The 16,002-nt window shown below is 41.6% G+C and overlaps 1 protein-coding gene across 5 annotated transcripts in view; it reads left to right on the top strand.

The window, feature by feature from the left end:
- The window catches only part of LOC102603698 (MORC family CW-type zinc finger protein 3-like), a 31,976-nt gene extending 15,974 nt beyond the window's left edge, over positions 1-16,002 (top strand). For 3 of the 5 annotated variants that reach the window (XM_015307502.1, XM_015307503.1, XM_015307504.1), the window contains exons 8-18: positions 161-239; positions 962-1,090; positions 3,898-3,996; positions 4,093-4,194; positions 4,289-4,435; positions 5,644-5,736; positions 12,690-12,741; positions 12,885-12,996; positions 13,229-13,710; positions 13,823-13,874; positions 15,916-16,002. In XM_015307502.1, the coding sequence (XP_015162988.1) occupies positions 161-239; positions 962-1,090; positions 3,898-3,996; positions 4,093-4,194; positions 4,289-4,435; positions 5,644-5,736; positions 12,690-12,741; positions 12,885-12,996; positions 13,229-13,710; positions 13,823-13,863 (1,336 nt within the window). In that variant the 3' untranslated portion in view covers positions 13,864-13,874; positions 15,916-16,002. Of the gene's footprint in view, positions 1-160; positions 240-961; positions 1,091-3,897; positions 3,997-4,092; positions 4,195-4,288; positions 4,436-5,643; positions 5,737-12,689; positions 12,815-12,884; positions 12,997-13,228; positions 13,711-13,822; positions 13,875-15,915 lie in introns of those variants that run through there. The other 2 variants (XR_001473149.1, XM_015307505.1) reach the window with 2 other exon arrangements.

Genomic DNA, 16,002 nt, shown 5'->3' with positions numbered 1-16,002 from the left:
ACAACCACCCCCACCGAGAACAAAAAAGAAAAAGTATAAACACAATTTTAACTTGAAGACATGGAAGCTTTATTTCGTTTGTGATATCAATTGCTCACCCAGGCTACTGATCTATGCTCAGGATAACCCCCTTCTAATTTTGTGTTGCTATTGTGACCAGGAAATTGACACAAAGCATTGGGCTTCTATCTCAGACATTTCTGACTCGAGCAGGCCTTGACAGAATAGTGGTTCCTTTGGTGAGACTTTTTCCCTTTCACGTCTAAGCGTGCATTTGAGTCTGAATAGTCTTTAATAGCTCAAACCTTGATATGGTGGTTTCCCTACCACTCTTTGACCTTTTAGCTACAATATCTTGTTCCTCTTTTACTAATATGATACAATAAGTCAAACAATGTACCAGAGTCCTTTTATTTCATCTAAAATCAGATGGATATGTGCCTTTTCCCTATTAAAACAATATTGCCACTACTGTAGTTTTAATATGTAAATTTATTAGCAGATATTTTAAATTGTACCTTTTCCTTATATCCTTTAGATGGTTTTTATAGTTTGCTTCTCGTGATATATATTAGTGTTGTAAGGTGTTGTATTAATTAGTAGGACTTAGATGTGGACTTCTACCTGTCTGATGGTTTCTTGTTTAATCTATTTGAGCTTTGTTATGAGAAACCTTTATTTTTGGGTCTCCAAAATTTGTATATGCACGTCTTATTATTACATAACTCCTTCTATTTCCCTGTAGAAAAAGGAAAGAGGACAAAATAAGATATATTCGTAAATTTGGGTGGTGGTGTGGGGGTGGGATGACTACCAACATTCTTCCATGTGGCCCATGTGATCATAAGCTGTTAAATAACAGTAATCCAAACATCAGTTACTCCCGCTTACTTTCTCGCTTTTTCTTTCTCCTTCCAACCTTCATGCTCCTTTTCCTTAAAGTATTCGTCTGGTGATGCAGCTTGACTTTGAGTTCAGTGCAGCAGCTGGAAAATGGAGTTCATTACATGGTGAACAACATTTTAGGAATAACCTCTCGTTGTTGTTGCGCTGGTCTCCATTTGTGACAGAGGCAGAGCTTCTTAAGCAAGTAAGTTTTCGCTGTCTTCAAGGTTGTTGCTTACTTTCTGTCAGTTTCCATGGTATTTTTTATAATAAGACTTCCTTTCCCCTTTGCTTGGCTTTCTCCTTTATATGGGGGGGGGGGGGGGGGGGGGGGGGGGGGGGGGGGGGGGGGGGGGGGGGGGGGGGGGGGGGGGGGGGGGGGGGGGGGGGGGGGGGGGGGGGGGGGGGGGGGGGGGGGGGGGGGGGGGGGGGGGGGGGGGGGGGGGGGGGGGGGGGGGGGGGGGGGGGGGGGGGGGGGGGGGGGGGGGGGGGGGGGGGGGGGGGGGGGGGGGGGGGGGGGGGGGGGGGGGGGGGGGGGGGGGGGGGGGGGGGGGGGGGGGGGGGGGGGGGGGGGGGGGGGGGGGGGGGGGGGGGGGGGGGGGGGGGGGGGGGGGGGGGGGGGGGGGGGGGGGGGGGGGGGGGGGGGGGGGGGGGGGGGGGGGGGGGGGGGGGGGGGGGGGGGGGGGGGGGGGGGGGGGGGGGGGGGGGGGGGGGGGGGGGGGGGGGGGGGGGGGGGGGGGGGGGGGGGGGGGGGGGGGGGGGGGGGGGGGGGGGGGGGGGGGGGGGGGGGGGGGGGGGGGGGGGGGGGGGGGGGGGGGGGGGGGGGGGGGGGGGGGGGGGGGGGGGGGGGGGGGGGGGGGGGGGGGGGGGGGGGGGGGGGGGGGGGGGGGGGGGGGGGGGGGGGGGGGGGGGGGGGGGGGGGGGGGGGGGGGGGGGGGGGGGGGGGGGGGGGGGGGGGGGGGGGGGGGGGGGGGGGGGGGGGGGGGGGGGGGGGGGGGGGGGGGGGGGGGGGGGGGGGGGGGGGGGGGGGGGGGGGGGGGGGGGGGGGGGGGGGGGGGGGGGGGGGGGGGGGGGGGGGGGGGGGGGGGGGGGGGGGGGGGGGGGGGGGGGGGGGGGGGGGGGGGGGGGGGGGGGGGGGGGGGGGGGGGGGGGGGGGGGGGGGGGGGGGGGGGGGGGGGGGGGGGGGGGGGGGGGGGGGGGGGGGGGGGGGGGGGGGGGGGGGGGGGGGGGGGGGGGGGGGGGGGGGGGGGGGGGGGGGGGGGGGGGGGGGGGGGGGGGGGGGGGGGGGGGGGGGGGGGGGGGGGGGGGGGGGGGGGGGGGGGGGGGGGGGGGGGGGGGGGGGGGGGGGGGGGGGACCAAACAAAAGAAAGTGTTACAATTATAGATCTCACTTACTTCCTTTGTCATACCTAAAAATCACTCTCTGGTGATGATCTATATTTGAGTCATCTGCCAAATCCTCTTTGGAAGTATCAGTTATATTCTGCTTTTAGGTTCTATAGTTGGAAGTATACCTGAGTATTTAACTGTACCTGAAAAGATCCTGGAGATATAAAGGCATAGACTTTTTTTGATAAGGGTGAATTTTATAGAAGGTATAGGCAGACTAGGTAGGCGTCCAAAGTTACAGTCTATGGAAGTCTTCGTTCATTTCTATCTAGGAATCTACATCATTTACAAGGTTGTACCAAAAAGCTAGCAAAATTCACATCTTTGCTTTAGGTTATATATATTCATCTGTTTGCCTTAAAAAGAATTTGGTGTGTTTTTCTGTCCAAATTATCCACCAAATAACCCAATGGTTATAGTATTCCAAATCTTGCGTTCCAAATTGTTCATTCTGGAATGTCTGCATAGCAGGAAGATTGTTGGGTTCTGCAATAAAGGTATTGGATTTTGTTTCTAACACGTCTTCAAATTGTTATTTAAGAATGCTAATGCTGCTTTTAAGCTAAAAATTCCAATCCTTTGGTTATCGGGAAAAAAAGAATGCTAATGCTGCTATGTCTACTGATATTTTGATCTATCAGTGGTTCTGATGTACAGGCATAATTCCAGCATTACTGTGATAGATAGATATCATTTGGAACTTCTCCTTATTTGCCAAGTACAAGTATGTTTTCCTCTATAGAACAGACCTAGTGTGACAGCCCAATTTAGGGCCATGACCCTCGCTAAGGGGTAGGATCTTCAAGCAGGCTTTAACTGGAAATTACAAAAAATCACGCAGGGTTTTCCCTATATCCGTACCTATCCAAAAACAAATAAGTTCCTGTCAGCTATATAAGACAACAAACAGACCCAATTCAAACTATGTCACCTTTATCGATCATCCAATTTCAACACCACAATAGTAGTTCCACTGTCAAAATACGGCAAACTAATTTAACACAATTATCAGTCATTAAGTCTTACGATAACCAAAGTACTTATGAAACCTGACTGACAAACTGACTAAAGAGCGACTCTAAAGAGTTTTAAAGAAAGTATGATAATAAATAATAAAATAAATAAACTCTTCGCCTATGCAAGCCAATGTGGCGCTCACTAGAAACCGTCAATTCGTGCGTTCTAGCTAGTTCAATCCTCGTCTGCTTCAACTGCTGTCTTTGTAAAGAAAACATTATCAAGGAGTGAGTCACTAGCTTGGAGAGTAATAAGGCTTAACCACACTTTTTTTTAATTGGGGACAAGTCAGAAAACATGCCAATATACCTATAGTATTCAAAAATATATATATGCTCCAATGTTGAGACTTAGCAGCAGGTTTTAGTGGCAGAAAGTTGTCAAAATAACTTTAAAATCACGCGGTTTTGCAAACATTCAAATTTAACTCCCAAGCCTTGACTAGCACCTTCTGATGTTGTCAATTCAAATATAGCTCTCAGCTTCGTTCCCTGGCAATTCCCTATTTTCCTTTTAAAGCTTGCTGTATTGCATTACAATCTTGTGAGGCTATTCCTGACCTTTTACGTATGTCGACTTCGGCTCCCTCCCTTATATTATTTGCAGTTTGATGACATTGGTGATCATGGCACAAAGGTGATTGTCTACAATTTGTGGTATAATGATGAAGGCAGAATGGAGCTCGATTTTGAGGCAGATTCTGAGGTTCGGCTTGATTATCTTAATGGGATTTCTGATTTCTGATTTCTGTTAGTGTCATTTATAGCTTTATTTAATGTCTTTTTTTTTCTGTAACTGTAGGATATTCGCCTTTCGGGGGATGCAAACGATAATGAGAAGAGTGGCTCTCGTATTAAAGTAAGTGACCAGCATCTTGCGAACCGTCTTCGTTACTCACTCCGTGTAAGTTATCTTCCTAGTAGTTTTCCTTGATACTTCTATAATTAAATCAGAGGATTATTGGTCATTATCTTCTTGGTGTTCCCATACTGAACAGGCATATTTATCAGTATTGTACTTGCGGATCCCAGACAACTTCTGTATTCTGTTACGTGGACGGGTTGTTGAACTCCATAACATTGCTAAGGATCTCAAGTACCCCGAATTTATCATGTATAAGCCTCAAACTCTTGGATTCAAAGAGGTATGTTCCAGAGTTTGTCTTTAATATGAGTGGTATACTGTGGGATAGATATTATGATTTATTTGCACACTCCACCCCTTTTCATGTGGCAAAAGTTGACCTGTTTTGAAGATAAAGAAGTTCTTTGTTTTGTATATAATCTTGGTGTTACTAGAAGTAAGTGTCACTGTTCTGGAAAGCAAAGCGGTAATTTAATTTTTTTAAAAAGAAGCAAAAGGGCTAAGTGATGCGAAGCAAGGGGTTATCACTTCACGGGCAAAGCCATGCGTTTCAGATAAATGTGCACTTCAAACAGTGCTCTAAGTGATTCAAAAGAAAAGTGGTGGTTTTTTTAATCTCAACTTTGAGAAGTTGGTTTACATTGACATTATTATATATTGGCATGAAATTAGTCATTTTTAATAGCAATTTAATTATTACAGTACTATTTCATAAATTACGCATTACTTTGGAGAAGTGTGCACTTCATTTTTCACTTTTCGCTTCATGCCCCACGAGCCTTGTCACTTTTAAAGGCACGGTTAAATATTTCAAGTTTTTGACAAGTTCGTTTGATCAGAATACATTGTATGACGCTTAAAATTTGGATTGCTATATGAACTTGCAAAATTATATCTGGAGCAAAATATTATTCAAAGAGTGTAAATAATTATTGGAATTTTGAATGCTAGAAAGTGTGTTGAGTACGTTGGGACTTGGGAGGGAGGAATCACTTGAAACGCCTTTTCACATTGATTAGATGGATCTGAACTTCTTTCTTTTCTTGAATTGTGGAAGACCATCACATTGATTAGATGGATCTGAACATTAAAGTTTTACTCAGAGATTTTTTAATAGGTAATAGTTTTATTAACTAAAAGGGTAAAGTCTGTTAAGAGATGTACACAAAGTTGGCTGAAATATCGACATTTCTATCTACAGTGCTTTAACTTTCTTGATTTTAGCGATAGAGGTCGAGGTATGTGAGGAAATTCTGGAATTGTTCAAATTTTGAGTTAGCAACTGTGACATCTTATATTCTAAGTTCTCCAACTGTAGCATGTGTATTTCCCTTTACTCAAGGTAGTCTACTAACTGAATCAGATACATATCATGCTTGACCTGTGACCATTAAATTACTTTTGCTTCCTTAAAGTTTGCTATTAACAATTTAAGCTCCAGTGTTTCCAGAGCTTCTCTTAATGTTTTCCTTGTTTTGGTGGTTGCAGGGTTCAGTCATTACCACTATTGGCTTCCTAAAGGAAGCTCCAGTGGTGAATATTCATGGGTTCAATGTCTACCACAAAAATCGGTTAATACTGGTGACTAGCTTCTGTTGCTTTATGATTTTAAAAATTTGTGAATTTGAACTTCTGAGAAAAATTAGCTTTGTTTGTACTTATCTCTAAATCTTGTAAGTAAGCTGAATCAGAGTCAAATAATTCCATATTTAGGAGAATTGATGGATCATGAGATAGTTTCCTTGTTAGGTTACATAACAGATGTACACCACAAAAAAGAAAGAGGAATATGCGTTCGATACAAGGAATGGAACATTTTCTCCGTTGCACTATCCATCTAATCTATGTGGGCAATCACCACTAAACTTCATTTTTCTTGGCTTCCTGAATGGGTCCCTATGATCACCCTTTTTAGTAGTGGTTCTTTTGACGGGAAACAAGAGCACCATTGGTCAACCCGTTTTTTTGAAATAGAACCATTGGTCAACCCGTAGGAGAATATTCGGAGGTGAGGGGATACATTAGCAGCAAGAGGTACAATTGTTGACTAAAAAGTGTCTCGATTCAGTTTGTAAGTTGTCTTATAGAAAGTTAGCAAATGCAGGAAACCATTATGTGATGGATAGAGGAAAGGGGGTAGGGGTAGAATATTGGTAGGCTAGCATCAACTCTAGGAGAGTTGTGTGTTATTTAGAGAGGAGGTCGAAGAGGAAGAATATGAGTTCTAGAAATATTGTCAACATTGGGATGAGAGAGTAGGGAGAAAATACATGAAAAATACACTTTGGGGATGTTTGGTTGCATTTCTAAGATGTTATCAGTTATAACACCCGTGTAAAACTCCGCTTTAGTAATACAATGTTGGGTTACCTTTTGAACCTTGTTTTCAACATTATATGATGCATTGTGTTGCCTGCGCAATTAATACTTGCATAAGTTATGCATAAATCTCTGTTTGCAGACAAATCTCTTTAAAACAACCATCCAGTAATACATTTTCAAAAAAAAAACATCCATCTTGTAATAACAACATTTCACTATGACGATCAATATTTTGAAATTGATTCTTCATGTTATGTTAATTTTTTTCGACACGAGTAACATTTGTATTTAAGTCAGTACAAGTAGTTATGAAAAACCATAATTACAAATAAGAAGAAAAAGAAGTATAATCTTCCCCAAAACTGAGTAGACATTTGTACACCAAAAACAGAACAACAAAATACATTTAAGCTTGACTTCAGATTGTTGTTCCTATTCTTAAGACATCTATCATTTCTCTCTCTCTCTCTCCATATAGTCCACTATATACATGCAGGAATCATCCTCCATCTTTCTCCGGTTGTAGCCCCAACTCCAGCCTCCTCCCAACTGAATAGAATCTCATTAATCTTACTAGGCATATCCCAGGAAATGCCTCTGAGATTAAGGAAAATCTGCCACAGTTGGTCAGTGAAATTGCAGTGTAGAAAGAGGTGTCTCACTGTCTCCCTATCCTTACCACATAGGGATCATCTGTTGCATAGAGAACCTCTCTTGGCCACATTGTCCAATGTCAAAACTGCTTCATTGGCTAGTAGCCAAGTAAAGCATGCCACTTTGTGTGGCACTTCGATTCTTCAGAAATGCTTCCAAGGCCATTTGAAATCTTGGTGATCACAAAAAATTGTCAGTTTCAAAAAAAAAATTGTCTGTTTATATCCTTCCTTCACCCTGTATCTACCTTTGTTTTGCCCATGCCACCATAAATAATCCTATAATCCTCACCTGTTTGAGTTCCAGTATGTTGCTCGGACTCTTCAAAAATGCCAACGGTTGCGTGTCAGATTCGCCAAAAGTAGTGTATTTTTGAAGAATCCGAGACGGGTGCGGCATCAAAAGTGAAGAGTCCGCACAACTAAGGACTGTTCCTTGGAAACTTTTGAAAAGTTTAATCATTTTGAGAATTTCCTAGTCATTCAAGTTTCTCTGAGGACCAAATTCCATCCTTGCTGTGACACATTTCAGCAACAGTGCTTTGTTGATGTTGAGCCAAAGCAAAGATGTTAGGAAAGAGATCTTTAAGGCTCTCGGTACCCATCCATTTATCAACCCAAAAACTTGTTTTTCTGTATTTGAACCTTGACAGTTGATTGATTACTGTGAAAATGCCAGAAGACTAATATATTTCCGGAGGCTAATACCATAAGGGGTATTAACCTCTTTAGTTACCCATTTGTTCAATTCCTCATTCTTGATATTGATTACCCTGTACCAGAGGGCTTGGTCCTCTTGATGGTACCTCCATAGACACTTCACCTTGAGAGCTTTGTTTTGCTTTATGAGATTCTTGATACCTAGTCCGCCTTGTTCCTTGCTTCTGATAATTTGACCAAGTGAAAACCTTTCTTTTCCTTGCGACAAGAAGTTTCTTTTGATATCCGACCTCTGAACTATTGACTGAGGTATATGGACGATAGATAACATAAATGTAGGGAAAACATCTAGAATTTAGTTAATTAGAATAATCGGAACAAACAATGCCTTTATATGCATAGAAGGTGGAATAAGAATACAGAATTTAGTAATACATGGCTGTCAAATAGCTACTCTACCCACAAAGTATTTGGGTATGCCTTTGGGAGCACAAAACAAGGACATAAGAATGTGGAATGATATTTTGGAGAGATGTGACAGGAAACTTGCAAGGTGGAAGAGCCATTACCTCTCCTTGGGAGGGAGACTGACCCTGGTCAAGCCAGTCCTTGATGCTCTCCCTTCCTAAATGATGAGCCTTTTCCCTATTCCAAAGAGCATTGAGAAAAAGATCAACAAACTTAGAAGATCTTTTCTTTGGAATGGAAACAGAGAAAATAGAGGTTACAAGTTAGTCAAGTGGGATATTGTAACACTTAGTAGGAAGCATGGAGGACTGGACATAAAAAAGCTAAGCCTCCAGAACTCCTGCCTCCTACAGAAATGATTGTGGAGATTTTGCACCGAAGAGCTATCACTATGGAAGAGTGTCATCATTGACAAATATCAAATATGGACTGCAAAGTCATTGGTCTACTGAGGAGGTTCGGGGAACTTTTGGGAGTAGTGTTTGGAAGACCATTAGAAGACTATGGCCACAATTCAAGGATAACATCTCACTTAAGGTGGGAAGTGGCAGGAGTGCTCGCTAAAGACAGAACGAGATGGAGAATTATCCCTGCTTCAATCTGGTGGGCAACCTGGAAAGAGAGAAATTCTAGGTGTTTTGAGAGCGTAGAGAATAGTATGCAGAAAATTAAACTCAACTGCATTTTGTTGTTATGTTTTTGGTGCAATCAATTATACTCAAATGAAACTGTCTCTATAATTGATGTTTTAGATTCAATTTAGATTTAGAATAGTGGAGTTTTTGGAGTTCATCTGTATATAAGGTTTAGTACTGCCCATGTACTATTGTGTTATAATACAAAGTTACCAAGTTTCAAACAAAAAAAAGATTGTCTTGCAACTCTATTTTCAAATTTGGTTATACTTAGTCAGTAAAACAAGGACACAATTTCTCAGATGTGGAGCCCTCAGGGATGGAATTTCTTGTTTAGAAGAGCCCTCAATGATTGGGAGATAAAGAGGATCGCTGCTCTATTTCAGATCCTAAATACCTTCCCAGGCACCTCCAATGAGCCTGACAAGCCTATATGGAAATTACAGTGGAAAGACGTGTTCACAGTGAAGTTTTGCTACTGGAGTAGCAATGCTGGTCAAAGAAGAAATAGAATCTGGCCTTGGAAACTAATTTGGAAGATAAAAATATCTCTAAAGGTATGATGTTTTGCTTGGCTGGTTTGTGGAAGGGCATGTCTAACGCATGAAGTGCTTCAGAAAAAAGGAAGACATATCTGTTCAAGATGCTTTATGTGTGATCAAGATGCTGAAGTCAATGGACACTTGTTCCTCCATGCAAGGTACCTACGAACCTATGGAACATGTTTTTTTGCATCCTTGGTGTATGTTGGGTAATTCCACAGACCACCAAAGGTATGCTCTCAATTGGAAGGAGATAGGAAGAAGACATTCTATTGAAGACTGGTGGGAGTTAATTCCAGCTTGCATCTCGTGGACTTTATGGAAAGAAATGAATGCTAGAGGTTTTGAGGACATGAGCAACAACATCGAGAAGATAAGGATGAATAGAGATATGAGGGGGGATATAGAAACTTTTTGTTGATTTCATAGGCAATTTATAATCTCCCTAGGGGTAGGTTGTTTTATGCTCTGATGAGATTGTAAGTGACGTATGCTCATCATTATTTGAAGATGACACTTTTGTGAATACACAATTACCCTTATCTAAAAAAAAAAGTAACCAAAATGAACAAAATAACAATCATGCATTAAACATTATTTTTCCTAAAAGTTAACAAAACACATTCTTTTGGAGAAGTTTGAATGCTTTGTTCATTGTGATCCTCCCCAAGCGGGAAGGAGCTACAGAAATGAAGGACTATGGACCAATAATTTTGTGGGAAACATTTATAAGATCATTTCTAAGGTGTTCTCCATTAGACTTAAAAAGATGTTGGATGAGACCGTCTCTACTTAGTAGACAAATTTTGGATGCAACGTACCGGCGACAAAGTGGTGGATTCTAGGAGAGAGCCGAGAGTGCCAGGTGTGTCATACAAACTTGATCTTGAAAGGCATATGATCATGTGAATTGGAGGTTCCTTGATTCCATTATGCTATAAATAGGATTTGGGAGAGAAGTGAAGGAAATGGATTCATTTTTGCATCTCTTCGATGAGGTTTTTTGTGTTTTTTAATGGTAATTCGTGCGTCTTTTTAGGAGATCGAGCGGTTTGAGACAAAGGGACCTCTTTCAGCGATGTTTGATTTAGTTATGGAAGCTTTGAGCCAGATGATGGTTAGAGCTATCTTAAGGGATACTTAAAGGGTTTTAATGCTGTAGTTAAAGGGTTAGGGGTAGTCTTAGTGTCTCACTTGTTGTTTGCGGATGATATCTTGATTTTTTGTGATGCAGTTGAAACCTAGTTGGATTATTTAGACCAAGTCCCTTTGGACTACTTATCTAGGAGTATCATTAAGTGTTTTGGACAAGTATCAAACGATGTGGAATCTGGTTCTTCAAAGGGCTGAGAAGTGACTAGCAGAGTGGCTGAAAGATATTTGTCCAAAGGAGGGAAGGAAGTTCTTATTAAGAGCACGCTGTTGAGCATCCCCACTTACTACATGTCTTTATTCCATGCTTCAACTTCGGTAATTGTATGCTAGTTATACCTTCCCACTAGTGAGGACTGTAACGGTAATTGTAGATACAAGGTACAGCAGGCCTAATAAACTCGCGTTAGCTACAGAATCCATCAAGGTCTACTCCCAAACTAAACTTTTCTTTAGATATGGTAAAGTACTCATAAGTCATATGAAACATTTTAAAACAGTACAGGGCATTTCAACTCTTATCAATTATTCCCTCCATCCCATTTTATGTGGCACCCTTTTCTTTTTAGTCCGTCCCAAAAGGAATGTCACCTTACTATAATTAGAAACACTTTTTAACTATAAAATGCCCCTTTTACCCTTATAATGAAATGATTTTCAACCTAGGCAAATAGCTAAGAATTGTTTTAGACCACAAGTTTCAAAAGTCTATCTTTTTTTTCTTTAACACCATGCCAAGTCAAATGGTGCCACATTAAATGGGACGAATGGAGTAATATTTATTAGCTTAGCAAAATTGCTTGTCACACTTCCTATTTTTCTGGGAAACAATAAATTCAGTAAGGCAATGGTATTGTTTTGCACAATTTAAAGGGTAGGTTGAATAGTACACAATCCACTAGCAATCCTATGTGATTGTAACATCCAATGCACTAGTGTTATTGTTCGCTCTGGGCCTAAACCCACACGACTTTTAAACGCTTCACTAGTGTGTAAGGACTGCTTATTGATATACTCAACATCTCTCTTGCGTCCTCATTGAGGTTTACCTCACTGCATGGGATTTGCCTAAACTCAGCACTAAGGTTTGCCCCCCCGCCTTATTAGAATTTGCCTAAACAAAGTTGAACTATGACCCACATCAACAAGGTTGACACATGAGTGGGTCTGATAGCTTCTGTAGCGGTCTGCCCACTAGTGATATTATACGCTCTAGGCCTAGACCTGCACTTTAAAACGCGTCACTAATGTGATACACTGTAAGACCAATAAGTTGATTGAAAATATTGTTATCAACCTCTTGGCTTAAAAAAGTATTCTTTCTTATGAAGTCGTTCGATTATGGGTAAAAAATTGTATCCTTCAAGAACCATACATGCGCCTTTTGATGCATATGGTCAAAAAGATTGTAAATCGATTTATAGATTTCAGTCCTCTTTTCCCATAGAGTTTTTTCTTACTTCTGTCTTACTTCTGGCGAAAGGGCTTTTCTTCGAATTTTCAATAAATCCGAATTTTGACTTCTTTTTTATATTTTGTATATTTCCTTATAGAATTGTAAGTTATAAGAAACTAAGGGTCATTAAACTTAACTAACCTATGGATACAATTTTGTTCTTGCATCGAAATGCTTGAGTAGCCAGTGAGGTTCGAAAACTGGATTATATGGTCGGATCTTGGACTCCTCCCATATCCTTGATTACATTGATTGAGACTCGAGCACTTGTTATCGTTCGGGTTAAATCAATTGGGACTTGAGGACTCGTTATCATCATGTTACATAATTCTCCTTCATGGTGTAAGTTTAGAAAGCAGGTAGGGGCTGTAAAACTAAATGACCTTTTTCTTCGTGGAAAGTGAATCTAGCATTTAAAATTCTAACTGTAGATATGTTCTATGCAAGAATTTCTATGTCTTGTCTTCTTCGGGTGTGTTCTTTGCTTTACCTTCTCTATTCTGTAAGAATTGCTTTCTTGGTTAGCAAGAACCTATCTACAATTTTGATGGATTATTCTTCTACCAACTGATTCAATAGATAGACATTCTTTACATACCTTTTCCTAACTCCTAAAGTCTTACATCTTTTTATCATCTCTTTGCAGCCGTTTTGGCATGTTGTGAGGTACTCAGATAGTAGAGGCAGAGGAGTTGTTGGTAAAGAAGCCTCTGAACCACTTAACATTGGTTCACTGTTACTTATGCTTGTACCACTTTTCCCCTTAACCCGGTTAGAGAGGTTATTTGACGATTTCCTCTTTATAAAAAAAAGGTTATTTGACGATGTCCTTCCACTTCAGGTGTTCTAGAAGCAAACTTCATTCAGCCAACCCATAATAAGCAGGACTTCGAGAAAACCCCTCTTTTTCAAAAGCTTGAAGTACGATTAAAGGAGATGACATGGGAATACTGGTAAGCAATTACTTGAATTTAAGAATGGGTCAGTGAATTGTTTCTGTATTGATGAAGGTAACTTGCAACCATTGGAGGAGTAGATTTTTAGCTTGTCTGCATTGATTGATTTAAACAGCTTTTAGTTGCAATTTTCTATGTTTCCATGGGATTAGATGGGAAAGGCAGATCTAAGTTCTTCATAATCAGCTGTTTATATATATTTCCTCACTTAACACACATCCTTTGACAGGGATTATCACTGCGGGCTCCTCGGTTACTTTCCAAAGAAAAAACCTCAGGGACCGATAACTCCTCAGACTTCATCTGAATCTAGACAACTCCATGGATCATATAAACCTGTTGTCTTGGGAAACTCCTCTGGTGCGGTTGGTTCAAACATTACAGTAAGGGGAACTGTAACTTCTCAGGTTTCATCTGAATCTAGACAACAACATGGGTCATATAAACCTGTTGTCTTGGGAAACTCTTCTGGTGCGGTTGGTTCAAACATTACAGTAAGGGGAACTGTAACTTCTCAGGCTTCATCTGAATCTAGACTACAACAAGGGTCATATAAACCTGTTGTCCTGGGAAACTCCTCTGGTGCGGTTGGTTCAAACATTACAGTAAGGGGAACTGTAACTTCTCAGGCTTCATCTGAATCTAGACTACAACAAGGGTCATATAAACCTGGTTGTCCTGGGAAACTCCTCTGGTGCGGTTGGTTCAAACATTACAGTAAGGGGAACTGTAACTTCTCAGGCTTCATCTGAATCTAGACTACAACAAGGGTCATATAAACCTGGTTGTCCTGGGAAACTCCTCTGGTGCGGTTGGTTCAAACATTACAGTACGGGGAACTGTAACACCAGTCTTCCAAAATAACTCTAAACAAGGTAATGTATTGATTGAGAGAGCTATGTCTCACCTCTATAATGGACATTTCTCTCTTAAATTGTGTGCTCTATCAATTAATGTACCTTTGGGAGTTATCCTAGTTCTATTGTGCTTGGTATTTCATGGTTGAGAAGATTTTTAATGGCCTTGAAAATCAGAAAGGAGCTTTTCTTTTTCCTATGTAGGCAGTCTAACTTATTTTATTGAGGCTTCTCTTTCGACCTATTGTATTGAACTTTTCTGCTTCTAGCATATCTACTGTGGTAGGGCATGACATGGCTGCTACAATGGAATGTTTGTTTGGTTTGGTCAAAGCTATAGAAGATCATTTCGAAGATCGAACAGTGTTGCTAAATGGAGTTCTAGAGAGATGGAGGTCCTTCTTTCTCTAGATTATTTTTAGTAACTTGCCATCACAGAATAGAATCTCTTAATGACATAACTATTTCCAATCCTCTTAATATAAACTTGGGATTTGAGTCATCAGGGATGTAAAATCCTTCTCTCCAGTAGCATGATGGGATAGTCTTGGCTTTCCCTCTCTGCCCTCATTTGGGAGGGGCGTGATAAAAGCAGACATCTTGATTTGGTTCCTTGTCCATGAAAGACAAACTACTTCTAGAGACCTCAGAATCTCATAAATCCTGATTGTAAGAAGATGCATTTGACATGTTATATGGCTTGAATATATAGTTTCGTTGCTCCTATTTAGTGTCGGGGTTTTAGGCCTAATAATGATGGAAGATCCTGTGGTGGATGTCGAACATGCACTTTCTGGGGTTCATTACTGCTGAACATATCTCTGCCACATAAGTTGGCTATGTTGGAAATATTGGTGTTTGTGGCAGTATATTCTCTGCCCATGTCCTCCAGTTCTTCATGACTACTCAGTGAAGGTTCTATCATATGGTGGTTGATTGCAGTGTTCCCCAATTTACTTACTTTCATACCCCAACCACGGCTTGTAAATTCAGGATCTCTGGCTTCATTTGCTGACTGTCTTTCGTAACTTAACTGTCGCTTCAAATTTCAATGCGTTGGCTTCATTTCCTGCCATTGAGTTATCATAGTGCCTTATTAGTTATCTAAGTGAGATGATTGCATATGCAATGGGTATCCTTTTTTCGTTGTCAGAATTTCTGTAGGTTGTGATTTAATTACACTAGGAAGTCATTAGTTGTGTGATAAAATGGTACCGCCAAAACTTAAAGGTAAGTTTTACAGTGTGGTGGTTAGACCGACTATGTTGTATGGGCAGAGTGTTGGTCGGTCAAGAACTCTCATGTTCAGAAGATGAAAGTTGGGGTGATGAGGATGTTAAGGTGGATGTGTGGGCATACTAGGAGAGATAAGATTAGGAAGATATCCAGGGCATCTTGAGCTTACCGAGGACATGACCTTGTATAGGAGAGTTCAAAGGTCGCGGATTATGGTAGAAGGTTAGTTGGTAGTTGATTGTTATCTCGCTTTCCTTCAGGATAAGCTTAGTGGTCATACTTGGATCTTCTTTCTTACGTAGTATTAGCACTATTCTCATAGTTTCTTGTTATTCGATTTTGGTTATCACTTGTGTTTCTTATGCTCCGGTTATCACACTATTTCATTGTTGTTACTGTTCTTTCTTATGTTTGTTTTGTATGCTTTCCATTTCACATTATTAATGTGTTGTGTTATTGCTCTCATATCTGTCTACCCTTCTCCAAACAGTTTGGAAATTCTTTATTTAAGTTGAGCATCTATCAGAAACAACCTCTCTATCTCTACGAGGTAGGGGTAGGGTCTGCGTACATTCTACCCTTCCCAACCCCCACTTGTGGGATTACATTAGCTATGTTGTTATGAAGTTATTAGTTATGATGCAGTAGTGGTGATCCCTACAAAACTCATGCAATGTTGTGCAGTTGCCTGCTTGGATATATGAATCACCATCGTTTACTTTTTGAAATTAGATGAATCGCCATCTTTTACTTTTTAAAGTTGGAATACTATGTATAAACTTTTTCAACTGTTGACAAGATTGTTGTCTGCTTTGAACCTCAGGAGCTTCAAAAAGGAAAGCAGTTGATCGTCCAATAGAACATGAAAACTCGAAACGGACAGCTGGACTAGTAGTTGATTTAACTGGTG

The sequence above is a fragment of the Solanum tuberosum genome, unplaced genomic scaffold (genome assembly GCF_000226075.1).
Source record: "Solanum tuberosum cultivar DM 1-3 516 R44 unplaced genomic scaffold, SolTub_3.0 scf00060, whole genome shotgun sequence".
Taxonomy (NCBI): domain Eukaryota; kingdom Viridiplantae; phylum Streptophyta; class Magnoliopsida; order Solanales; family Solanaceae; genus Solanum; species Solanum tuberosum.
Note: the sequence above shows the minus strand (reverse complement) of the source record. Positions and strands in the feature narration are given on the sequence as shown.